Source organism: Budorcas taxicolor, chromosome 8 (genome assembly GCF_023091745.1).
Source record: "Budorcas taxicolor isolate Tak-1 chromosome 8, Takin1.1, whole genome shotgun sequence".
NCBI classification, from domain to species: Eukaryota; Metazoa; Chordata; class Mammalia; order Artiodactyla; family Bovidae; genus Budorcas; species Budorcas taxicolor.
This window is the reverse complement of record NC_068917.1, coordinates 76,791,847-76,819,538: the sequence shown is the minus strand read 5'-3', so window position 1 is coordinate 76,819,538 and position 27,692 is coordinate 76,791,847. Positions and strand designations below refer to the sequence as shown.

The 27,692-nt window shown below is 43.3% G+C and overlaps 1 protein-coding gene across 1 annotated transcript in view; it reads left to right on the top strand.

Annotated features, from left to right (window-relative positions):
- Window positions 1-3,777: 3,777 nt before the first annotated feature.
- The window catches only part of ADRA1A (adrenoceptor alpha 1A), a 108,117-nt gene continuing 84,202 nt past the window's right edge, over window positions 3,778-27,692 (top strand). Inside the window, exon 1 of the mRNA XM_052645257.1 lies at window positions 3,778-4,660. Within this exon, the coding sequence (XP_052501217.1) occupies window positions 3,778-4,660 (883 nt within the window). The remainder of the gene's footprint in view (window positions 4,661-27,692) is intronic.

Sequence of the window (27,692 nt, the reverse complement as noted above, 5' to 3'; positions counted from 1 at the left end):
CAGGCTCCTCTGTCCATGGGATTCTCCAGGCAAGAATACTGGAGGGGGTTGCCATTTCCTTCTCCAGATAAGTGTCGGTACCACTCCTATAGATGTGGGGGTAGAATGGCATTGTTTTTAAGAAAGAGGTCATCTATACACTAGGTCTTGGATGAAGCAAAAAAATCCCTTCTCCCTGCTTCCTCCTCCCCTGATCTTCCTGAGGGCATTTCTATGAGATATTTTGAGGTATATTGCTATGATAAAAGCCTTTCAAACATTTCTCTTGAAAAAGGAAATAATAAACTTCTGTTAAGGGGAGGGAATTCAAGTACTTACCTCTCTGTTACTATTTAACAGAACCTACTATATTCTACAAACAGAGTGTTTTGCCTGAATCAATAAAAATGAAAGGAGGGGACTTAGGAGATGGGAATCAAGAATGGAGAAAATTCTGGCATTTCCCCAATATTCCAAAACACAGATGACATTTATTCAACTGTAAGGTAAAAAGCACATGGGATTTATCAAAAAAAAAAAAAAAAGTAAATAAGACTGGCAATGTCAACTATTTGAGCTCTAATTATTCATTCATTAAGAAAATTAAAGAGAAGTAATACTCTTTTTGGGGGGCACGGGGGGCGGGTGGTGGAGGGGGTCATACTTCCCAGGTGACACCAGTGGTAAAGAATCTCCCTGCCAATACAGGAGACACAAGAGACATGGATTTGATTCCTGAGTCAGCAAGATCCCTTGGAGGAGGAAATAGCAACCCACTTCAGCACTCTTGCCTGGGAAATCCTATGGACAGAGTAGCCTGTCAGGCTACAGTCCATGGAGTGACAAAAGAGACACCACTTAGTGACTAGACAACAGCACTCTTTTAAAGGATATATTTTCTTATGGAAACTGGAAAATAATAAATAGCACTTTAAAAACACTAAGCTGTGTAAGAAACTGCAGTGGAACCAACATGCTTTCTTAATCCATTTATCTGCAGAAATGAGAAGTGAATCATATTTCAAAAGGTTTAGATATGCTCACTTTATTCTTCTGGAGTTATAATTTTATTACAATCAGATTTATTGAAACTTATCTGATTTTGCATTCTTCTTAAAACATCTGCAAATAATATAATTCACCTGCATATTTGGCATAACAATATGCTTCTTTTCGATTTTAACAGAACCTAGTCCAAGCGTTAATTGAATCAAGCTGTTCAAAAGTAAATCTCCTGGGCATTTCTTTGAGCACATCATACACACTGTAATACTTGTCTGGCAAATGTCTATTTTTCTTTATTTTTAAAATCAGGATCATGTAAAGAAGTTATTTACTACAAATAAAAAAATTCCTTCTCCCCGCTTCCTCCTCTCCTCTCACACACTTTCTTAAAGTAAAGCGAGAACCTAATTCACTCAAGGTAAAAGGCAAAAGCCAAAAATTAAAAAACAGAACAAAAAAATCTAGTGGGCGCATAGGGCCTATTACCGCCGAGTAATACGGTAACAGCAGGAGATTACGGTACTAGCCGGGGCTACTGACTGTGTTACGTCAGCGAGAGCCGCAAAGTTCCTTGCCAGTCTTTGCTGATGTAGGGGAGCTGAATATTAAAAGGGCGAAGGTGGAGTTATTGCTTGACTGTATTTTTTTTTTCTTTTTCTGTTTTCTTTATTGTTAAAATCTCCAGGTAAAGCGTCTGTGAGCCAGGATCTTAAAGACGTCTCTGGTAAAGGGGTGAGTCAGAGGGTGCAAAACGACCGGGAACTGTTTGGTGGGAGAGACGGTCCCCTCTCCCCGCAGGGAGGAGGCAGCGGAGTTGCTCGGGGGACCGCGGGCCGCTCCACTTCTCGCGGCGCGCGCGCACCAGTGGCTCTGCATCCGCGCTCCAGGTGAGTGCGCTGCAGGGCCGGGCGGGTGAGGGCAAACCTCCCGGGGCCTTCAGGCGAGACCCTACTCCCACTTTCCCTAAGCTCCTGCTCCGTCTTACACCCCCTTCCCCACCCCACCGCGTTTCCCTCTTGTATTCTGGGAACTTGTCTCCTAGTTAACAAGTGTGTTTTTAACAGCGTATTTATCGCTCCGCGGGTAAGGGGAAACGGGTTTCTGCAGTTGCTTGCGTTCTGTTATCACCTGTGAGCTCTAGAACTTGGGATTTTCACAGAAGCCTTTGCTGAGGGAATCCCGCCTCGGGGCCCAGCCGCAAGGTGGGTCCCCACTCCCCCGCATTCCCACCGGAGTCCCTGTGGTCTGCTCGCAGCTATGGAAATCTACCTTTCTTACGCAGACGGTGACCCCCGGCTCGGAAAATAAATACGAGGCGCCCCTGGCCGCCGGCTCGCGGACTTGATTTTTACGCCTACAAAATCCGCAGTGACTGCCGCCAGCAAAGCCCCTTAGGCTTAGCAATGCTCCCTGCTCCCACTCCTCCCCGGAACCCTCAGGGCCCTCCTGGGCGTGGCTAGAGGCTCGAGTCCTCCGGGACCCCTGATCCTGTGGCTCGGAAAGGACTCTCGGACCTTTCCTAGAGTCGGGTTCAGCCCTCGTTGTGTCCCGAGGGCTTTGCTCTGGACCCGGCTTTCAGGCCGGCTTGGCTGGTCGACAGACCGGCGCGCTCCGCACGTTCAAGTGTGAATTCCTCTGGCGTGAGCTTGCGCGTGGCACTGCCTCTGCGGTCCCCGGGTCTCGGCGACTCCCTTTTCCCAGGCCGCCCCCTCCAGGTGACTGCGAAGCAACCTGTGCAAGTGGCCACCGGGTAGATCCTCCGGGTTTCCATCAGCTTGGCTCGGCGCGGCATACCCTTCAGCCTCAAATCGCGCCACTCGGGCTAGATTTTAATTTCAAGCTAGATTTAAATTAATTTATTTTCAGATTTTAATTTCACGCCGGCCGTGCTGGAGCTTGGGGTGTGTTTGCCTCGGTCCTGAACACCGCCAGAGGCCGCGAGGAGGAGCGCGCCAGGGCAGGTGCTCAGCGGCTGGGCACGGCTCGCGGTCCCCTCCCGCGCGCTGGGCTGCGGCAGGACGGGTCGCTTCGGGATCTGAGTCGGCGGGGCTCCCGGCCGGGTCAGACCCCGCATCTAGCACGGCCTCGCTCCCCGAGGCGGCTGGCTTACACTCTGCATTTCTTTGCGCTCTTTCAGGACAACGCTGGCAAACTACGCTCCGCAGCCATCTCTCTCTTGGTGAACGTTTCACATCCGCGTTTCCCCTTGGCCTGCGCGATCTGTCATGAATGCAGTCACACCGAGTGTAACTGCGGGTGGGGAGAAGCGCCCAGATGCCAACGGTCCCCGCCTTTGAGAGTCGACGGCAGACCAGTACTTGCTTGTGGTTTGTTGGGGGGAGACTGAAGTTTTGAATTCCAATTATGTGCAGAATGCTCAAACTTCTCACTCGGACGGAGCGGACAGTGCAGGAAAGGGGACTCCCATAATTCTGGGATTGCGTTTTGCATCGAGTCTCCCTGAGTTCCGTGCTAAGGCTCGGATAGGGAGGGAGCCGGGGCCCCGGGCCAGCGCTACGGGTGAAGAGGGTCGGCTGGCAGCTCCGCGCGCCCCTGGCCATGTCGCCTTTAAAGCCCTACCCCTTTGCGTGGCCTACTGAGGGTTTCCCGGGCTGGCCGGAGTTGCTTCCTCCCTGCACGTTCTCTCTTACCCCCAGACAACCCCAGCAGACGAGGCTCCTGGGAGCCGAGAGCTTTTGACTCCCCGCTCCCTCGCTCCCCTTCTCCGCGCCCGCCGAGGGGTGGCCCTCAAGAGCCGGGCTTTGCCGGCCCCGGCCCCGGGGGGCTGGGACCATGGTGTTTCTCTCCGGAAATGCCTCCGACAGCTCCAACTGCACCCACCCGCCGCCACCGGTGAACATTTCCAAGGCCATTCTGCTCGGGGTGATCTTGGGGGGCCTCATCCTTTTCGGGGTGCTGGGGAACATCCTCGTGATCCTTTCCGTGGCCTGCCACCGGCACCTGCACTCGGTCACACACTACTACATCGTCAACCTGGCGGTGGCCGACCTTCTCCTCACTTCCACGGTGCTGCCCTTCTCTGCTATCTTCGAGATCTTGGGCTACTGGGCCTTCGGCAGGGTCTTCTGCAATGTCTGGGCGGCGGTGGACGTCCTGTGCTGCACGGCTTCCATCATGGGACTCTGTATCATCTCCATCGACCGCTACATCGGCGTGAGCTATCCTCTGCGCTACCCTACCATCGTCACCCAGAAGAGGGGCCTCATGGCCCTGCTCTGCGTCTGGGCGCTCTCTTTGGTCATCTCCATTGGGCCCCTCTTCGGCTGGAGGCAGCCGGCCCCGGAGGACGAGACCATCTGCCAGATCAACGAGGAGCCGGGCTATGTGCTCTTCTCGGCTCTGGGGTCCTTCTACGTGCCGCTGACCATCATCCTGGTCATGTACTGCCGGGTCTACGTGGTGGCCAAGAGGGAGAGCCGGGGCCTCAAGTCGGGCCTCAAGACCGACAAGTCAGACTCGGAGCAGGTGACGCTCCGCATCCATCGCAAAAACGCCCCGGTAGGAGGCAGCGGGGTGACCAGCGCCAAGAACAAGACGCACTTCTCCGTGAGACTGCTCAAATTTTCGCGCGAGAAGAAAGCGGCCAAAACGCTGGGCATCGTGGTCGGCTGCTTCGTCCTCTGCTGGCTGCCTTTTTTCTTAGTGATGCCCATTGGTAAGTCTTTACATCAGCTCTTCCCCTTCTGCTATCCTAGACTCACAGTCATGGGTGGATGAGAAAGGATCTGCATTTCAAACGGCAAAGCTAGGAGGGCAGTTAGGAAAGACTTCCCTGTAGAAAAGTAAAATTTCATTCCCTTTCTGCTCCAGTCTCACTTATATTCAGTCCTAGGGCACTTTTTCGACTACTGCAAAGTGGTTTCCCACCGATGCAGATTAATTGGTCTTCTTAATAAGAACATTAACTTCTGCTAATGCTTTTAAGCCTGTGTTTAACTTAAAAACATCCATCCTTGGATTTCAAGTCTCTGAGTCTCCTCCACCAGGCACTAGGCAGGGGCAATGGAATGTCACTTTCATCTCTGCTGCTGTGGACTGCAAATTCTCTTGGCCTAAAAATAAGCACGATGCTTATCCTGAACAAACTTGTGCAATTTGATTATTAGATTAGATTATTCCTAAGGGTTAGTGAAAATGGTCTGCTTATGTTCTATATCTGTGTTCATTTTGTTTTCTGGATTCTGTGTGGAAGAAACTATAACGAGCTACTGGCAAGAAAAAATTTATCTCCAAAACAGTTTAACCTTTAAAGAATTCAATATACTGTTTCCAATAAGTAAATACATTCCCCTTTATTTTAATGCTAAGTATTAAACCAAACAGTAATGTTACAGATCCAGTTTTCACAAATGCTGAATGAGCTGTTGTCAAAACTAATTAGTTCATTATAAGTGTCAGCAAGCTGATGCACTTGGATTCATCATTTAGCTCCGGAAGGCCTTCCTGACAACCTAGAATGGTTGTTTACTATTTTTAGTTTGTGAGCTCAGATGTAGACCCACACACATTGGTTATCCACTAGCTCAAGCACACAAATAATTACAATAAAAAGTCATAGACGTCTGTACTTTAGGGTCAATTTACATGGCATGTACTGAAAGTCCTTTTATTGGCAACACCGAGTGGTCATTGCAGCTATTATTTTTTGAGGGCTAACTATGTTTCAGACATTAACAATTTGATATCATTAGTCCTCTCAATAGCTAAGTGAGGTATATGTAATTATTCCAAAATCACAAGTCAGGGAATGGAATTCTTCAAGTTCTAAAGCTTTGCTGTCTACTATCATAACCACTAGCCCCATGTGTCTATTGAATGTAAGTTAAAATTAAAGAAAATTAGTATTCAGTTGCTTAGTCCCACTGGACCATTTCAAGTGTCCGGCAGCCACATGTGACCAGCGGCTACTGCCTTGTACAGCAGAGATATAGAGTATTTCGATCATTGCAGAAATTTCTACCCAACACAGCTGCTTGAGAGGCCCTTCCAAATTCATTCCCTGGCCTTTCATCATTATTGCATTCTCTGCTTCTAGAACGACATCACAGATTTGATTGTATTTATACAACCTTCTTTACCTGAGCCACTGCCTCCTTACCTATCATCTGCATCCCATCCCTTCCTCTTGAAGTTTGCACATTTAGTTACGCATCTGTTCACCTGTCAGTTATTGTATTTATTAAACACTTGTTCTAGACACTTAGGGTGAACAAGACAGAAAAGTCCTTGCACTGAGATGTTTGCAATCTTTGGGGGGAAATAGACAAAAACAAACAAATATACCTTTAAAAGTCAAGGATTAACAAGCACTATTTTAAAAGTAAACAGGATAATAAGATAGAGACTGGGATGACAATGTGGTGAATGGCATGGAAAGTCCTCTCTGAAGAGGTGATATTTGAGCAGAGACCTGACTGAAGTGAGGAGCAAGCTTTGCAAATTCTAGGAGGAAGAGTTTTCTGGGCAGAGGCAATAGCCAGTGCAGAGCTGGCAAGGAACCTGACCTGTCTTTTAGGCCAAAGTCGAATTTGCATATTATTCTAATTGTGATGGGAAGTCATCCAATCAGAGAGGCTTTAGCACGTGAGTGGCTGGTCTTATATTTTTAACCGATGGTTCTGGCTGCTGGGAGGAGTGAGGGCTGTTTCCCAGATAAGAGTTGGAGGGAGACCACTTAGGAGACTGTTGGAGACATCAAGAAGGGAAAAGTGGGGAAGCCCTGTACTCAGGTAAAACAGGTGGGCATGGTTCAAAGTGATCCCAGTTCAGTTCAGTTGGTCAGTCATGTCCGACTCTTTTTAACCCCATGAACTGCAGCACGCCAGGCCTCCCTGTCCATCACCAACCCTGAAACTCATGTCCATTGAGTCAGTGATGCCATTCAACCATCTCATCCTCTGTCATCCCCTTCTCCTCCTGCCCTCAATCTTTCCCAGCATCCGGGTCTTTTCAAATGAATCAGCTCTTCGCATCAGATGGCCAAAGTATTGGAGTTTCAGCTTCAACATCAGTCCTTCCACTGAACACCCAGGACTGATCTCCTTTAGGATGGACTGGTTGGATCTCCTTGCAGTCCAAGGCACTCTCAAGAGTCTTCTCCAACACCACAGTTCAAAAGCATCAATTCTTCGGCACTCAGCTTTCTTTACAGTCCAACTCTCACATCCATACATGACCACTGGAAAAACCATAGTCTTGACTAGACGGACCTTTGTTGACAAAGTAATGTCTCTGCTTTTTAATATGTTGTCTAGGTTGGTCATAACTTTCTTTTCAAGGAGTAAGTGTCTTAATTTCATGGCTGCAATCACCATCTGCAGTGATTTTGGAGCTAAAAAAAATAGAGTCAGCTACTGTTTCCAGTGTTTCTCCATCTATTTGCCATGAAGTGACAGGACCAGATGCCATGATCTTAATTTTCTGAATGTTTAGCTTTAAGCCAACATTAAATTTGGACATAGCATATGAAAAAAAGAGAGGAGTAGAGATAACTTTTGGGTTTTAGGCCCTAACAACTGGGTAAATAATAGTATTTCCTGAGATTGGAGAAACTAAAGAATCATGGAGTGGTAAGGGGCTGGCAGGAATGTGAAGCACAAGTGCTTATTTTATACAGTCTATGCTGAGAAGTGTCTATTAGATGCACAAGTAGGTATGTCAAGTAGGCAGTTACATGCATGTATTTGGAGCTAAGAGGGGAAGCTGTTTATGTTTAGCCAAGCTTATGATATAACCTTGGGACACATCAACATATTTCCACAGAAATGGAAGGATATGCAAGTGAGAAAGTGTGGAGAGAAAAGAGAGATGAAGACTGAGCCTTGGACCCTGATATTTGAGGGTCAGGAAAAGGAAGAGAAATGATCAGCAAAAGAAACTGAGAAGGAGTGGCCAGGGAGGTAGAAGGTGATGTCCCGGAAACTGAATGGAGATGTTTCATGAAGGCAGGAGTCACATGCAGTTGCTAGACCAAGTCAGAGGACTGGGAATCCACACTGGACTTGGCCTTGTAGAGGTCTTTGGTGATATGAGGAAGTCCTGAAGGAAATGGCAACCCACTCCAGTATTCTTGCCTGGAGAATCCCATGGACAGAGGAGCCTGGCGGGCTACAGTCCATTGGGTCGCAAACAGTTGGACACAACTGAGCAACTAACACTTTCTCTGAGGACAGTAGTTTCAGTGGAGTGATGGAGACGAAAGCCTGATTGTGCACTTTTTTGAGAGAATGAAAGGTGACGTGAAAGGGTTTTACTAGACTGTGGGGCAGGGAAAGGCAGTGTAGCTACAAGGATCTAGGGAAAATTTTCAAAGGTGGAGATAGGATATCATGTTTATTTTCTGATGGAAATTATGGCCTAGAGAGATCCTGATGGTACAGGCAAGGGAGGACACAAGAGGGTTTGAAAATGATGGGGAAGCCAGAGTGTGTGAGCACAGAGGCAGTAGGTAAGGAGGGGAAAGGTCAAGGTCACTTCCAAATACATGCATGTTCTCCATGAAATAAGACTCATGGTCATCTCAAAATTTGATGAAATTTATGTATTTTTAAAACTAAGCTGACTTTAATTTCAGAATGACTAAGAGAATAGAAAACATTCATTTGTAAAAAGCAAATGTTCCTACCAAGCCAAAAGCATCATTGTGAGAGTTAAATTTTAGATGTAGATAATGCTGATGGCTTCAGCCTGGCTTTATACATCAGGAGTAAATTATAGTCAGATGAAAGTACACATCAGCTTAATTTCTCTTTCTTTGGGTTCCCTTCTATATAATTCTGCTCATCATTCAAAAGAAATGAACCAAATATCTAAGTGTTTATGAAAATGTCCTATGGCATCTCTATTCCCTATTTTTAACAAATTGAGTTGGAAAGAAAAAAATAATGAAGATCATCAACTAAAAGTGAGGAAGGAATAGGAAGTGATGGTAGTTTGAGGAGTAAAAGAAAATGTGAAAGATCAGTCTTTGAGGTGAGAGAGTAAATAGATGATGGAAATTTTCTAGAGTTACCAGAAGGTCCTGAGGACATGTTTGAGACTTAAGTTCATATATTTAAAGGAAGACCAATCAAGAAGGCTGAATGCTGGTCTTTCACAGCTAAGAGCCTGGGAATGAAAGGGAATGTTGCTGATGACTGACTATATCTAGGGGCTGAAGTAAAGACGGGGAGACTGTGAAGGAGCAGAGGCTAGATCAGATTGTGCTGTTTGTGTGCTCACTCAGTCGTGTCTGACTCTTTGTGGCCCCGCAGACTGTGGCCCATTAGGATCCTCTGTCCATGGGATTATGCAGGAAAGAATACTGGAGTGAGCTGACATTTCCTCTTTCAGGGGATCTTTTCGACCCAGGAATTGAGCCACATCTCCTGAGGCTCCTAGATTGGATTAGGGGCCATACAGAGCCAGATGGTGGGAACAGCTCAAATAAGGATGGGTGACTGGGAGTTTGAGACTTCCAGTGGTGGCTTAGCTATCCAAGAAGAGGAGCGTGATAGACTGGATCTTGAGTCCCTCTAGGGAAAAGGAGACTCTGGTCTTAGAGCTTCTCTTGTGGATCTGCTGTCTTGGGAAGCTGGTAACATTGAAGTGAAAATGGGCACAAGATCACCAAACCTACCAAATCTATGATCCACAGTTTCTTTTTGACACCAAACTAGAACCCATGCTCCACAACAAGAGAAGCCAATGCAAAGGGAAGCCTGCTTACTGGAACTAGAGAAAGCCCCTGCGTAGCAGAAAAGACCAAGAACAACCAAAAATAATAAAAATAAATATGCAAAAATAAATTTTAAAAAGTTCACTCTAAGGTATAAATGACTGATTATTACGTCAAGTGTGATCTCCCTCCCCTGAAGGGGTTCTCGGTTTCAGGAAAATATTTAGGATATGGGAAGAAGACAAGGCTTGTTTCTTCCCAGAGTGATTGGCTGTAGAATAAGTACTAGGCACTGTGTTGGAACAAAAAGTTGACCAAAGCACAGACTCTGCCCTCAAGGGTCTCACAATCTAGTTAAGGAGACAAATTGAAAACAATGGTCACAAATCTATGAGATTGGTCCTCAAAGTGATATTACAAATGCTAAGGAATAGAATAGTGAACAATGTCTGGAAATCACTACAGAAGCATCTAGACGTATCGCAGTTAACTAAGCAGAGGCTTGAAGACTGCACTACATCTCATGAGCCATCAGTGAGATGTTGTTTGTTTTTAGTAACTATCTTAAGTACATTTTTCATGCAAAATGTGGAGAGAAGAATAAATATGCCATTATGTTATTATACCCAAGGGACATGAGCTCTTAAGTAGGAAAAGTAGTCTCTTGGGAAGAGAGCTTATGGGTTTGCCCTCAGCTGCCAGAGGACAGAGGGCTTGGAAACTGAAACCAGAGCAGGGGTGGGTGTACTGTGCAAAGCTGAGGGATGAAGCACCCACCTGTGCAGGAACCAGACCAGGATAATCAGGTGAGGGGGGACCTCCCATCTCATTGTGAAGGCCCCTCTGGATTTGTGAGAAGGCTCTGTCTCCCCATGGACTCCACACTTCACTCTCTCCCCGGTTCTTCCCCAGCAGGGCTGGGTTGGTTGGTGGGCTGAATAGCCTGATTACAGGTAGAAATCTGACTTTTCTGCCTTCAAGTCTAAGTCTTGCTAGCCTTGTCTTCTTCCCATATCCTAAATATTTTCCTGAAACCAAGAACCCCTTCAGGGGAGGGAGATCACACTTGACGTAATGATCAGTCATTTATACCTTAGAGTGAATTTTTTAAATTTTATTTTTGCATATTTATTTTTACTATTTTTGGTTGCGCTTGGTCCTTTCTGCTGTGCAGGGGCTTTCTCTAGTTCCAGTAAGCGGGCTTCCCTTTGCGTTTGCTTCTCTTGTTGTGGAGCATCGGCTGTAGGGCATACGGTCTTCAGTAGTTGCAGCTCATCGGGTCTAGAGCAAGGGCTCAGTTGCTCCAAGGCATGTGGGATCTTCCTGGACCAGGGATTGAACCCATGTCCCCTGCATTGGCAGGTGGATTCTTAACCACTGAACCACCAGGGAAGTCCTAGAGTGAATGTTCTTAGAAAACAAGTTTTGATCAAGAAGCTAAATAAAGAGAATTTGAAGCTGTTAGACTTCAACATTGGAGAAGGCAATGGCACCCCACTCCAGTACTCTTGCCTGAAAAATCCCATGGATGGAGGAGCCTGGTAGACTGCAGTCCATGGGGTTGCAAAGAGTTGGACATGACTGAGCGACTTCCCTTTCACTTTTCACTTTCATACATTGGAGAAGGAAAATGGCAACCCACTCCAGTGTTCTTGCCTGGAGAATCCCAGGGACAGAGGAGCCTGATGGGCTGCTGTCTATGGGGTCACAGAGTCGGACACGACTGAAGTGACTTAGCAGCAGCAGCAGCCTTCAACATATGAAAGAAGGAAGGGTATAAACTGTGCCTCAAGGAACCTTGGGACCTGGAGCGTGCGTTTCATCTTTGCCTATTACATTCTTTTATCTAGAGCCGACTGGTACCAAAGGCAGTGTGCTGGATGGAGAAAGTATTGACCTGAGATTTCAACCTAGGCTTTCTTTTTTCATAAAATATGGGATGTTATATGGATCAGCTGCCTAGTATAGCACCTAGCACAGAGCAAATGGCAATAAATGTTAATCTTATCTGAATTCATACGTTTCACGGATCATTACTGACGTATGTTGATGTGGGATGTTGCCATGAAGAGTGGATGCCTTTGGAGGTCTGGGCAAAAGAAAGCATTAGAAAGAAGGGGATTGGGGGGGAAGCATTTACTGAACACTTAGTCATATGCATCAGAACTCTGGACACATCTGATTTACATTCAAAATAAGTATTATTATTGTACCGAGCCATTGCCATCATCTCTGAATGAAAGGAGAGAGCACTGGGCTGAGCTGTGGTTCAGATGGACATTACTATTTGAGAATTATTTTAAAATGAAAAAAGACAGCACAGCAACTTCCCTGGCAGTCCACTGATTAAGATGCCATGCTTCCACTGTAGAGTCTGTGGGTTTGATCCCTGGTCGGGGAACTAAGATCTCACATGCCACATGGTATGGCCAATTAAAAAATAATTTTTTAAAAAGTTTATAGATGTTTTTTAAAAAGACAGCACATGGTAAGGAGGGAGAATGTTTTAAGATGCAGTGTCCAGGAGAAGGCAATGCAGGCAAGATGATTACCAGGTGAAAGCAGTGAGGCATAGTCATTTATTCATTCAGCAAAATTTCATTGAGCATCTCCTATGTGCCAGGTAGCTAGAGACTCCCTGGAGATAAAGACAAATCCTTGCCCTAGTGGAGCTGAAAATCTGCACAATTCAATAGCAAGTTTCAGATGGTGATATGTGAAAACTAGCAAGAAAAAGGGGTGAGTGCACATAATGACATAGAATGATGCTTGTGGATGCCCAGGCCAGTTAGAAATTGCATTTCTTTGCTGCAGGTACAAAAGAACAGGCCCCTGATTCTTATGGAAAAGGCTGACTTCTGAGAGATTATGGTGTGGAGAGAATCTAAGAACCACTTTGACTTTAAGATAAGAGACCAGTTTTTCAGTTACTCTAGCTGCATCACATAGGTAGGTGTGTATGTGAAGTCGTGTCCAACTCTTTGTGACCTCGTAGACTGTGGCCCCCAGGCTCCTCTGTCCATGGGATTTCCCAGGCAAGAATACTGGAGTGAGTTGCTATTTTCTTCTCCAAGGATTATCATTTCCTTCTCCAGGGGATCTTCTTGACCCAGGGATTGAACCCACATCTCTTGCATCTCCTATATTGGCAGGCAGGTTCTTTACCAGCTGACCCATGGGGGAAGCCCCTTGCTACACCGCAAATCATCTCAAAACTTGGTAACTTAAGGCAACAATCCTGCTATGGCTTGCAATTGTAGGTCAGTTATGAGTCAAGGTCTAGTTTATTGGGCTGTCGGGATGTTAGACTTGCTGGCCGCTCTTCCCCCAGTAGTTGAAGCCAGCTCTCCTGCAGTGTGGCACTTCTCTCCAAGAAAATCGGGGCAGAAACTGCCAGGCTTCTGAAGCACAAGACCCAGACCTGGCCCAGGGTCACTTCTGCCTCGTTCTGCAGGAAAACCAAGTCACCAAGGCCAGTATACCTTCAAGCGGAGGGAAACAGACTCACCTCCTGGTGAGAGAGCAGATTCGCAAAGGGATAAGGGGATTATTGCAACCATCTTCCAGTACATTTTCCTCACAACTGTATCAGGCAGCATTTCTCATTCATCTTCCAGTTACTTATCGAGAATGTCCCATATATCGGGCTTTATGAAATGTAACCATGTAAAAACAACCTGGGTGTTTGCCTTCCTGCATGCTTCTAATCTCCATGAGGAGATAGACATGAATCAGATAACCACATAAAAACGCCCAAACTGTGTACAAGGAAGAGGATGGAGTGGTACCTTGGAAACATGGCCTGTGGATAAGAGTGACCCTGGGCAAGAGGGTAGAATAGGCTTGCTGGGAAGGAGAGCTTGACCTTCTTGACCTTGATCTTTGGGGCTGAGATCTGTAGACCAAGGAGCTGTTCATTGGTTAAAAGGAGACTGGAGGGAATGAGATGGATAAAGACTCTGATAAGACTGGACTGAAGCTAGAGAAAAAGGGAGCTAACTGAATAAGCCTTTAGGGTCATTTTTATGAGTTTGTGTTTTTATTTGAAGATGACCAGGAATAAGAATGACATGATCAAGTTTATATTTTAAATTATCAGAGGCTTAACAAAAAGAAGACTGGCTAGACCAGTTGGGAGACATTGACCCAGGACAGGTGAGAGATACCTTGCAAAGTAGGATCCTTCTCACTCGAGGCTGAAAATATTTATTTCCACGAGCTGCCACAGAGTTCTCAAATGCCTCTTGTTGTCATTGCCTCCAGAGCAGATTTATGAGAAAAGCTTTCCCTGATCACAAATAGTCTAACCAGACTTGGCTTTAAATTAACTGTGGCTCTTTCCACAAGACGAATCTGTCGTTGGAGATTTACCATCATATTCCAAAGAATGTGCCTCAGGCTCAGAAGACGTCTACGATGAGTTCTAACAAAGCTTTGAACAATAACCGACTCTTTTAAACCAGCTGCATACAGGCAAGTCAGTACTCTGAAAGAGACACCACTTAGTGACCCAGGTATTGCTGTGTTTTCTTATTTCGTGGTTTCAGGTTCAGGCGGGAGGATTTTTCCTAAGGCATTTTCCTCATTGGACAGGTTCACCGTCTTAGTCCTTTAACTTGGTTTTCCATCTGGACGTGTATATAGTGACTTTTCATCTTGAAACTGCATTTTTCTTTACTAATTGAAATCCCCTTCATATTTTTATATTTGAAATCCACTCCCCCCGTATCAGTCATTTCTATTTCAATTTTGTATTGTGAAATCGCTCATCTGTGCTCTTTGGCCACTTTTTTGTTAGGCCACTGAGTTTTACTTCTTTTCCATTTGTAAGTTTATTGTATACATTGACCATATTAATCACTTATTACTGTATATCCTGGGTTGCCAGTTTTCTCTTGCTGTATTCAGACATGCTGAGAAAATATAGCTTCTTTATTTTTCAAAAACTGATGTGATCTTTTTCTTTTTTTTTTCCTCTTTTTTTTTCTTTTTATTTTTTTTTTAATTTTAAAATCTTTAATTCTTACATGTGTTCCCAAACATGAACCCCCCTCCCACCTCCCTCCCCATAACATCTCTGTGGGTCATCCCCATGCACCAGCCCCAAGCATGCTGTATCCTGCGTCAGACATAGACGGGCGTGATGTGATCTTTTTCATGAACTCCCAGGGGACACACACACACACACACACACACACACACACACACACACTCTTAGTTAAACCCAGTAAGTTCAGTCAAATCCAATCATTTAAGCAGAATCTTTATTTCCTCTGCATCTCTTGGATAACTCAGCATTGCAAGCTTGCCTGCTAAACTGTTAATCAGAGGCACACGTTATGGTTATGGGGGTAGTGAGTGATAGGAAATTATCAGGTCCTAGGTTGATCTCTCCAGAGAAGGCAATGGCAACCCACTCCAGTATTCTTGCCTGGAGAATCCCAGGGACAGGGAAGCCTGGTGGGCTGCCATTTATGGGGTCACACAGAGTCAGACATGACTGAAGTGACTTAGCAGCAGCAGCAGCAGCAGGTTGATCTCTCATGGTGATTTTTAGTTTCTGGCTCTGGGGATGTTGTTTTAGTCTAGTGGCTGGCCCCAGGTGCCAGTCCCTAGCCATCACACAGCTGTCCCCAATGAGTCTGAGGGTGCTCACCCATGGACAGTTGCCCCACTTGAAGACCCAGCCCTCTTAAGTCACAATAGGTTTATCTGTTTTGCCTCCATTTGGTTCCTGGCTGGGGTAATGCTTGTTCTATTGCCATTGGCCAAGGAGTCACTTTGTCTGTAACAGCCCACATGATCACTGTTCACAGGCTCCTGAGCTAAATTCTCGATGATGTTTCATCATTGTCTGAAGGCATGGAGAGCCCTATGGGTTCCTCCAAGTCCACACCACTCACACCACACCTCACCCTACCTCACCACACCACACCACACCACTCCACACCACACCAAACATTCGTGCCAATCCACACCTACTCTTCTGCACCCAGCCACACGGGCTGTCACTTTAGCAGATGTAATAGCCCTCTTGTGTCATCTCCCAGTTGCCAGGATGGAGAGTGGGAAAAGGACCTTCATTTCTACCTCTGCAGTGCTTGTCAAGAGGGCAGTTCGGGAACACCAGGCTTTCTCTTTTCACTTCCTCCTTCCCCACTTCCCCCCACTGTCTACCTGTGGAGAGCAGATACAGAAAGCTTTCCCTTCCTTTTTCTGGCTAAAAGGGACCCTCCTTTGAACCACATACTCCTCCTCCTCCATGCAGGCAGAGAGAGGTATAGGTTTGCTAAAAAGGGAATAAAGACGAGGGATATTTAACAATTTTATAATCTTTATACATATTTAGCAACTATTCTTCTCATTGATTTTTTTTTTGCATTTTACCCTTTTTGTCCTTTTACAAATACATAGACTTTTAAAATTTTTATGTAGTCTCATATTTTAATGTTTCTTCATGGATTGTGCCTTCTAAGGGACCCTTGGAGAGATCTTCCCCCATGTAACTCAGATAACCTCTATTTTCTCCTAGTTCTTTTAGAGCATCATTTATCATCTGCCTGGAATTTAGTTTTGTATTTTGATAGGTGATGTCTAACTGTATTTATGTTGAAATGGCTAGCCAGATATTCTTTTTTTAAAAGATTTTTACATGGACCATTTTTAAAGTCTTTATTGAATTTGTTACAATATTGCTCCTGTCTATGTTTTGGTTTCTTGGCCCTGAGGTATGTAGGATCATTGCTCCCTTACCAGATTGAACCCACACCCCCTGCATTCAAAGGCGAAATCTTAACCACTGGACCACCAAGGAAGTCCCTAGCTAGATACTCATGAAAGACTTTTTGAGTAATCTCTCCTTTCCCATCTTCTTTGGGAAACTACCTTTGTTACATTAGGAAGGATCTTGAATCTATTTTGGAACTCCCACTTCTGTTACATTTATCTGTCTCTCTGCTATTAGTGCTACATTATTTTAGTTTCTGTGGTTTCATAATACACTTTCAGATTTTAGGGGTGAAGGCACCTGGATGAATATTATTTTTCAACATTACTTTGTCTGTCTTTGCACGTTCATTCTTCCAGGAAAAGTCTGAGCTCATTTTGTCAAGTTACATCTCCTACTCCACCAATACCACTGTACACATACATGCTCTCACACATGCATACACAAATCCTGCCACACGTTGTTCATAGTTTTTGGATGCTGCTAAATCACTTCAGTCGTGTCCGACTCTGTGCGACCCCAGAGATGGCAGCCCACCAGGCTCCCCAGTCCCTGGGATTCTCCAGGCAAGAACACTGGAGTGGGTTGCCATTTCCTTCTCCAATGCATGAAAGTGAAAAGTGAAAGGGAAGTCGCTCAGTCGTGTCCGACCTTTCGCGACCCCATGGACTGCAGCCTACGAGGCTCCTCCATCCATGGGATTTTCCAGGCAAGAGTACTGGAGTGGGGTGCCATTGCCTTCTCTGAATTTTTAGATATATAGATCAATTTGAAAGGCACCATCTTTATCACACTGAGACCTCCTGTTAAGAAATATGACTATGTAAGTCAACTGTACTTCAATTCTCCATTTACTTCCAAATTATTTTTTTTACTATTGTTTACACTTTCCTTTTAATCACACTTACTAACATGTTCTTGAAAAATGATTGTTACAAAGAAGTTGGGGAATGCTGCTTTGGTATTTCATCATTAGATATGGCACTGTTGGTTTTTAGATCAATATCCTTCATCGTATCAAGGAATTATCTTTCTACAGTTTATAGAACAATTTTATCAAATGAATTTTTAATTTTATCAAATGTTGCCTTTTTTATATGCATCAATATACTATTTTTCATTGACATTGAGTTGATAAATTTTATTTCCTAATAATAACCAATCATGTATTCTTGGGTTAAATTCTAGCTGATCAGTGGTATTATTCTTTTTTATGTTGCTACATTCTACTAAATATTTGTTGCCTTTTTGGTTTCAAGATTATGTTAGCTTTATAAAATGAATTGTGACACTTTTCTTTTTTTTTCCTACTATCTGTAACAATTTAAATAGCATAAGAATTATGTGTTCCTTGAAGGTCTGAAAGAACTTGCCCATAAAACATCTGGCTATAGCACCTTTTATGGAAGCAGCTCTTGGAGACTGTTTTCTATTTCTTCCATGGATAGTGGTCTATTCTGATTGTCAGATTTGATAATCTTTGTTTTCTTTTCTATTTTCCTTCTTATTGAGGTCCTACATTTTAGCACAGAATTCTACAGAAATTCTGTTATTTTTTCATTTCTTTTCAATCTTCCTCATTTTGTACACCATCTACTTATGTTTTCTCACTTTTTGTCTTCACTGAGGTGTCTTGAAAGATTGTTCATTTCATTAGTTTTTTTCAGAGAACCCACATCCTGAATTTATTAATCATTTTTCTCTGTTTTCCAGGGCACTAATTTAAGCTGTAGACATTTCCTTTGTTTTTCTGGTTATATTTTGTTCTTCTATGTTAACGAGCAGAATGTTTGGTTCACGTATTTAAATTTTTCTTGTCTAAGATTAAAAATGACCAAAGTTGTTCATTTTCTTCCCTGCAACTTGAGTTTCTTGCCTTATGTTTTGCTAGGCAGTGCTCTCATCCAGTTTTTTTTTTTTTTTTTCCCCTGTTTGTAGCTCCTTAGTCCTATATGAACAGAAGAGGATTTCTTATATTTTTGTTGTTGTTGCTTGTTAATTTGAACAGTAATTGGTGCTTTTATCCCCTACTTTTTTGGTTGTTGTTGTATCATTTTTATCACAAAATTTCACTTATGTGATTGTGATTATCAAAACTGTTATATTATTTATTGTCACTGTTTTTCAAAAAACATTAAAACAAACATTATCTAGAGTTATATGTTTCAAAAGAGTAGAAACTATTTAGAAGATAAAAATATATAAATCTATAGACTATTTGAACAATAGACCTAAGGAGGATATTGTTTATTTTTTCTTCTTTTAAAGTTTATTTATTTTTAATTGGAGAATAATTTACAATATTATGTTGGTTTCTGCCATACATCAACATGAATCAGCCATAAGTATACATATGTTCCCTCCCTCTTGTACCTCCTTCCCACCTCCCACCCCATCCCACCCCTCTAGGTCATCACAGAGCACCAGGTTTGAGCTCCTTGTGTCATATGGCAAATTCCCACTGGTTATCTGTTTTGCATATGGGAATGTATATATCTCAGTGCTACTCTCTCAATTCGTCCCACCCTCTCCTGCCCCCACTGTGTCCACAGATCCGTTCTCCATCTCTGCATAGAGAACAGATGCTGCTCCACAAATAGGTTCATCAGTACCATCTTTCTAGATTCCATGTCTATGTGTTAGTATGCATTTGTTTTTCTCTTTCTGATATATTCACTGTGTATAATAGGCTTTAGTTTCGTCTACCTCATTAGAACTGACTCAAATGTGTTCATTTTTATGGCTGAGTAATATTCCACTGTGTATATGTACCACAATTTCTTTATCCATTCATCTCTCAGTGGACATCCAGGTTGCTTCCATGTCCTAGCTATTGTAAATAGTTCTGAAGTGAACATTAGGGTACATGTTTCATTATCAGTCAATTATAATTGATAACGATACATGTACCCTAATGTAGTGGGATTGTTGGGTCATATAGTAGTTTTTTTATCCCCTACTCTTAAAAACCAATTTCAGATTTACTGCATTGTGGTCAAAGAATGTAAACCCAATAATTTCTAGCTTATGAAATGTATTAGCTTTTTTGATTACTTGATATATGATCAATAATTAGCACATTAATAGATTGAATGTTGCTAAGATATATTTTAATGTTAGCAGTGGTGTTCTTGAGATCTTTATCCATTATTTATTATCTTTATCTCTATTTTGTCAGTCAAGAGAGGTGTGATAAACCTTCCTATTGCTACTGTGAATAATTCTTCCAATTCTTTCTTATATTTTTAACAAGTTTTGCTTTAAATATGTTGATGTAGACGCCTAATACTAGAAAGATTAATTCAATAATACCTTTATTTAAAGAGAGGCTTTTGTCCTGTTTATTTTTCCTTGATATGTACATTTTTAAAAATTAATATTGAAGTCTCAAACATATTTTTGTTTGCATTGTCAACATACCTTTGGCCATATTTTTATATATCAGATTGTGTATCTTGCATCAAATGGATTTTTCAGAGTCTGCGTGTCTAATCTGGATGTTATTCTCTTAGTAAAAATTTAACTAATTTCCATTGATTATAACAGATACATTTGGATTGATTTTGTCTTCTGGTTTGTCTTTTTGCTTTATGCTTCCTTCTCTTGGTTTTCTGCCTCTTGAAAACTAGGGCCATTTTACTTGCTTTTTAAATTCTGCAGTATTTTGGAATTTTTAATTCTACTACCAGATCATCTGAGCTTTTGAAAAACATTTTTTAAGCCTTCATTTCTTAAACAGCCATTTCCATCACCCACATTTGCCCATATAAGGGAGGAAGCTTATCACCCCTATTTTCCCTTCTTCCAGAAACCTGCATACAATTTTGTGTTTTAAATGTAGTTTATTCTACTAAATGTTTGCATTTCCTATCTGGTCTTTTGTATCTTTCTATAATTTAGTAATACAAATAGTCCTCCTACTATACACTATGATTTACTCACTCAGAGCTCTGGATTTTGCTTCATCTACCATGTGGAACAGGGACCAGCAAACTATAGCCTATTTTTGTAAATAAAGCTTTATTGCAACACAGCCATGTACATTTGTTTACAAATCATCCATGGGTTGCTTCCATGCTTTAGTGGCAGAGTTAAGTAGCTGCTGAAGAGACTGCTTGGCCCACAGGGTTTAAAATACTTGCTGTTATATTAAAGAAGAGTATAATGCCAAATAAATTTTGATCAATAAAGATGTTGGAGAAGGAAATGGTAACCCACTCCAGTATTCTTGCCTGGAAAATCCCAGGGACAAAGAAGCCTGGCGGGCTATAGTCCATGGGGTCGCAAAAGAGTCGGACATAACTTAGCGACTGAATAATAAGGTTGTAAGCCAAACACATTTTTTAAGCCCGTATATGTCTGAACCTAAACACATAAAAGACAACCTCTCTGAGTACAGAACTTGAATTATGTATTTTTTTTATTTCAAAATACTATTGTTTACTCTTTTGTCTCTTGGTATTCAGTGCTTTATAAGTAATTTGAGGCCAACTTGATTATTTGTTTTTTTTTCTCAAGTGTTCTTTTTATTTATGTGTTTATTTTCTAACCAAGGTATTTATAGATTTTTTTTTCCCTAATCAAATTTATAAATGTCTTCTGGACATTTCTGGTATGGTGGTAACTTTCTCATTGTTGTTGCCTGAAACCCCATGCTCTTTTTTTATTTTTTTGGTTCTGAAGCTAAAGATAGAATCTTTTGGTGATTACTTCATCTGCTTTATTCTTTCTCTTGGAGTGAATATTAGCTCTGTTTTGGATCTCCTCTGTCTGCCCCCTTTTCTTTTGCTTTTTTGCTCATCTTAGGCATCTATTCGCTTTTTTCCTCTGACTTCCAAGTTTCTCAAGTCTGTGCTCTATTATATCTAGTTAGCCTTAGTAACAAGCCACCTCTACCTCCTTCCCTCAAATTCAATCCATTTTATTGGCACATTGTTCTGTCTTCATTATTGCCTACACTTGTAAACCCAATAGCTCCTTAAATCTCATTTCAGTGCAGCACAGAGATTTCCTGCCCTATCACTGTTTTTTCCTTAATTTTTATTGGAATATAGTTGATTTACAGTGTTGTACTACTTTCTGCTGTACAGCAAAGTGAAACAGTTATACATGTATCCACTCTTTTTAAAATTCCTTTCTCATATAGGTCATTACAGAGTAATGAGTAGAGTTCTCTGTGCTATATAGTAGGTCCTTATTAGTTATCCATTTTAAATATAGTAGTGGGTATGTGTTAATCCCAATCTCCCAGTTTATCCCTCTCCCACTTACTCCCTAGTAATCATATGTTATTTTCTACACCTGTAACTCTATTTTTGTTTTGTAGATAAGTTCATTGGTACCCTTTCTTTGATTCTACATACAAGTGATATCACATGATATTTGTCTTTGTCTGACTTAGTATAGCACTCTCTAGGTCTATCCACATTGCTGCAAATGGCATTATTTTGGTCTTTTAACGGCTGTGTAATATTCCATTGTATATATGTACCACATCTTCTTTAGCCATTCCCTTGTTGATGGACATTTAGGTTGCTTCCATGCTGACTGAGCAACTAACTCTTTCTTTCTGGGCTTCTCTGGTGGTGCAGATGGTAAAGAATCTGCCTGCAGTGGAGGAAACCCAGATTCTTGGGATTTCCCAGGCAAGAATAGTGAAGTGGGTTGCCATTCCCTTCTCCAGGGGATCTTCTCAACCCAGGGATCGAATCTGGGTCTCCTGCACTGAAGGCAGATTCTTTACTATCTGTACCACCAGGGAAGCCCCGAAAGAAAGTGTTAGTTGCTCAGTCAGCATGGAAGCAACCTAAATGTCCATCAACAAAGGAATGGATAAAGAAGATGTGGTACATATATACAATGGAATATTACACAGCCGTTAAAAGACCAAAATAATGCCATTTGCAGCAATGTGGATAGGCCTAGAGATTGCTATACTAAGACAGAGAAAGACAAATATCATGTGATATCCCTTATATGTGGAATCTTAAAAAAGGGTACCAATGAACTTATATACAAAACAAAAATAGCTCCAGTCCATGGGATCTCAAAGAGTCAGACATGACTAAGCAACTACTAACTGGATATTGTAAATAGTGCTGCAGTGAACTTTGAGGTGCATGTATCTTTTTGAGTTATGGTTTTCTCAGGGTATATGCCCAGTAGTGGGATTGCTAGATCATATGATAACTCTATTTTCAGGCTTTTAAGGAACCTCCGTTCTGTTCTTCATAGTGACTATACTATTTTACATTCCCACCAGCAATGTAGGAAGATTCTCTTTCCTCCACACCCTCTCTAGCATTTATTATTTGTAGATTTCTTTGATGGTGACCATTCTGACCAATGTGAAGTGATACCTTATTGTGGTTTTGATTTGCATTTCTCTAATAATTAGTGATGTTGAGCATCATTTCCTGTGCTTTTTAACCATTTGTTTTCTTTGAAGAGTTATCTATTTTGGTTCTTCTGCCCATTTCTTGATTGATTTGTTTGTTTTTGTGATATTGAGCTGCACAAGCTCTTTGTATATTTTGGCAATTAATCCCATGTTGGTTGCTTCATTTGCAAATATTTTCTCCCATTCTGAGAATTGTCTTTTCATTTTGTTCCCTGTCACTGTTTTAAAAGTGAAGTTTTATGCCTGAAAATCTCTGATTCCTCAGATCAATCTCATCTACTGAACAGCTGAATCTTTTCACATAAACAGTAATTCTCTTTTTGTTCAGCCTCACGAGGGTGAGGCTCTGTTTGGAATTGGTTGGGTCCCAGTCCAAACCTTTCAGACTCAGATTAAGGGACTTTCAGGTGGTGCTAGTGGTAAAGAACCTGCCTGCCAATACAGGAGACGTAAGAAATAAAGTTCAATCCCTGGGTCGGGAAGATCCCCTGAAGGAAATGGCAGCCCTCTCCAGTATTCTTGCCTGGAGAATCCTATGGACTGAGGAGCCTGGTGGGCTACAGTCCATGGGGTCACAGAGAGTCGGACATGACTGAAGCCACTCCACACGAGGGGCACATGAGGGGCGAAGGAAAAGAATTGTCTTTGTTGTAGTTCACATTTGCCAGACTCTTGCTCTGTTTATACACAGGGAGCAGAGGAGACAGAAGGGCCAGTGTTCACTTTTGCCCAGCAGAGGACGAGAGTCCTTGTCCTGTTTGGTTGACACAGTGAGTGCGATGGCCTCTCCTCCATGTGGCATGACCGGCTCCCTGGGATCAATGTCCCAAGAGCCTCCCTTTAGTTGTTGGCTGGCCTTGATGGGAAAACTGAGAGATTTCCCATCTTGTGTGGACCTCAGCATCAGTACTCTAATTAGACACTCAAGTGCAGTTGACGTCTGTCTTTGAAAAGCTACCCTGACTCTGCCTAGGTCTCCAGGATCTACTATTCCAAGCTTCTGGGGTTGTCACCCAGCAGCAACTGGGAGCCATCTTCCCTTCAACCTGTTTTTTGAGATAAACTGAGGACTCCATCCTTCAGTCAGGCTGGTGGCAACCAAACTAGTTTCCAGAAATCTCTCAGAGGTTCTGCCTTATGTGTATGACCCTTTCTTAGTGTTTTCAGTAGTGATGCAAAAATTCACCTATTTGTGTATTGTTTTAGATTTTTAAAAATATTTATTTATTTGACTGTGTTGAATCTTAATTGTGCCACACAGGCTCTTGGATTTATAAAGAATTTAGAAAGGGGATCAGGAGGTTCATTGTGAGCCACACATCCCTGCCTCAGCCCTGGCACCTTTTCAGGTTGATATTGAATTGTGCAGCAGAAATGAAAATCAATGGACCTGTGATCATTTCCTTTGGTTTCATGTAAGTTTGTGGTTCAAGGCAGAGCAGTCAGAGGGAGATACCTATGGGGTCAGGCAGGGGTGGAGTCTGTGTAGGTCAGCAGGCTGAGCTTTCACTTTATCACAAGAGGAGGAGATGAAATCATGTGAAGGGCTCTTGTCTGTGTGTGTGTGCTGTCAACTCAGTCGTGTCCAATTCTTTGCAATCCCATGGACTGTAGCCCACCAGGTTCCTCTGTCCATGGAATTCTCCAGGCAATAATAGTAAAGTGGGTTGCCATGTCCTTCTCCAGGAGATCTTCCCAACCCAGGGATCAAACCTATGTCTCCTACATTGTCAGGTGGATTCTGTAACACTAGCACCACCTAGGAAGCAAGAAATGGAGTTTATGTAAGGGATATGAAGAGTGCTTGCCATAGGCAGTTCAAGCTGTTGAAACAGAACACCGTAGACCAGGTGTCTTAAACAACAGATATTTACTTCTTACAGTTTTGAAGACTGGGAAATTCGAGGTTGGGGTGCACCATAGTCAGGTTCTCCTGTGGGCCCTCATCCTGGTTCACTGACAGCCAGGTTCTTGCTCTGTCTCGCAGGACAGAGGGCGAGCTGGCTCCGGTCCCTTCAGTTCCTTTTAAGAACCCGGATCCCATCACAGGAGCTCCGCCCTCATGACCTCATCCAAACCTAATTACTCCCAAAGCGGAGGCCCCCCCCAAATGCCATCACAGTGAGGGTTAGGGCTTCAACAGATGAAGTTGGGGGAGGGAAAGGACACATGGATTCAGTCCATGTTAGAGGTGCTTGTGGCCACTTCCTGACTCTAGTTGAATTTCTAGAACAAGCCTGTAAGCTAGAAGCCACTGGGCTCACATAGAGAAGTAGAAACCAAGGCATGGCAGGGAGGAAGTGACCTCTCACTGGAGTTGTCTGGCTGCCCGCCTGGAATAGAGGAAAGCGCTCTGGCCATGAGTTTAAAAGCCCTGGGTTCCATCTCCTCATCTGTAGAAAATGGGGCTTGCCTGGGACCAGTAGCTTTCTAGCTCCTCAACGTCACAATTCCTGGTTCCAATGAAATCCTTCTCAGACACCCAAGATATAAAATGGTTAAAAGTGGCACTGAGCCCATGAAAGAAGTCAGGGGACCCCGAGTCCTGGATGCTGAACCCTCACCTTCCCACCAGGAGTGGCCGGTGGGGCGTCTGGAGCACTGATTGCTCTCTGTTCTAATGGATCTGATTCCAGGCTCAGTAAATGGTATCAGAAGAAGTTCTGGAAAGAGTTCAGTCTGCATTTTCAAATGAGCAGGAGGGAAAGTTGACAAAGGGCACATCAGCTGTCATTATTCTGGAATGCTGGCAGAGCTGTCGTCTTTGCCCAAAAAGGGTTTGAGAAGAGAACATTGCACGCTAACTTTCTTTTTTTTTTTTTTTATGCTTTCCGCATTTAGCTTATCGTCGGGGCATTTAGTTGCCAGTGAGAAGCCTGCTGTTTACAAATTGGCTGTGTGGTTGGAGCCAATGTGATGAGAAATGTTTTCAAGGTTACCTGCCATCTGCAGTCATTCACTTTGTGAAATGATTTCACTGTCATCATAACTGAACGACAATCTCAGAAATGGATTTTTTTCCCCAAAGGAAACTCTAGGAGCGGACAGAACCCCAGAGTAACAAATTACTCCTAAAGAAGTTATTGGAGAAGGAAATGTCAACCCATTCTAGTATTCTTGACTGGGAAATCCCATGGACAGAGGAACCTGGCAGGCTACAGTCCATGGGGTCCCAAAATAGTCAGATGTGACATAGCAGCTAAACAACAGTGAAGTTACAGCAGTTGTTCTCAACCAGAGGTGATTTTGACTCCCAGGAAACGTTTGGCAATGTGTGGGGACATTTTTAATTGTCACAATATCTCAGCTAGGGTGAGAGATGCTATTGGCATCTTCTGGATAGAGGCCAGGGATGCCGCTTAACATGGTACAATGTACAGGACAGCCCTACAACAAAAAGGTATCCAGCCCCAAATGAAAACGTTGCCAAGACTGATTAGTTCAGTTCAGCTCGTTTCAGTCACTCAGTTGTGTCCGACTCTTTGCAACCCCATGAATCGCAGCACACCATGCCTCCCTGTCCATTACCAACTCCCGGAGTTTACCCAACTCATGTCCATCGCGTCAGTGATGCCATCCAGCCATCTTATCCTCTGTTGTCCCCTTCTCCTACTGCCCCCAATCCCTCCCAGCATCAGGGTCTTTTACAATGAGTCAACTCTTCTCATGAGATGGTCAAAGTATTGGAGTTTCAGCTTCAGCATCAGTCCTTCCAATGGAAACCCAGGACTTATCTCCATTAGGATGGACTGGTTGGACCTCCTTGCAGTCCAAGGGACTCTCAAGAGTCCTCCAACACCACAGTTCAAAAGCATCAATTCTTCAGTGCTCAGCTTTCTTCACAGTCCAACTCTCACATCCATACATGACCACTGGAAAAACCACAGCCTTGACTAGATGGACCTTTGCTGACAAAGTAATGTCTCTGCTTTTGAATATGCTATCTAGGTTGGTCATAACTTTCCTTCCAAGGAGTAAGCGTCTTTTAATTTCATGGCTGCAATCACCATATGCAGTGATTTTGGAGCCCACAAAAATAAAGTCTGACACTGTTTCCACTGTTTCCCCATCTATTTGCCATGAAGTGATGGGACCAGATGCCATGATCTTCGTTTTCTGAATGTTGAGCTTTAAGTCAACTTTTTCACTCTCCTCTTTCACTTTCATCAAGAGACTTTTTAGTTCCTCTTCACTTTCTGCCATAAGGGTGGTGTCATCTACATATCTGAGGTTATTGATATTTCTCCCGGCAATCTTGATTCCAGCTTGTGCTTCTTCCAGCCCAGCGTTTCTCATGATGTACTCTGCATATAAGTTAAATAAGCAGAGTGACAATATACAGCCTTGACATACTCCTTTTCCTATATGGAACAAGTCGGTTGTTCCACGTCCAGTTTTAACTGTTGCTTCCTGACCTGCATATAGGTTTCTCAAGAGGCAGGTAAGATGGTCTGGTATTCCCATCTCTTTCAGAATTTTCCACAGTTTATTGTGACCTACACAGTCAAAGGCTGTGGCATAGTCAATAAAGCAGAAGTAGATGTTTTTCTCGGAGAAGGCAGTGGCACCCCACTCCAGTATTCTTGCCTGGAAAATCCCATGGATGGAGGAGCCTCATAGGCTGCAGTCCATGGGGTCGCGAAGTTGGGCACGACTGAGCGACTTAACTTTCACTTTTCACTTTCATGCATTGGAGAAGGAAATGGCAACCTACTCCAGTGTTCTTGCCTGGAGAATCCCAGGGATGGAGGAGCCTCGTGGGCTCCTGTCTCAGGTCGCACAGAGTCGGACACGACTGAAGTGACTTAGCAGCAGCAGCAGCAGATGTTTTTCTAGAATTCTCTTGCTTTTTCGATGATCCAGCAGATGTTGGCAGGTTGATCTCTGGTTCCTCTGCCTTTTCT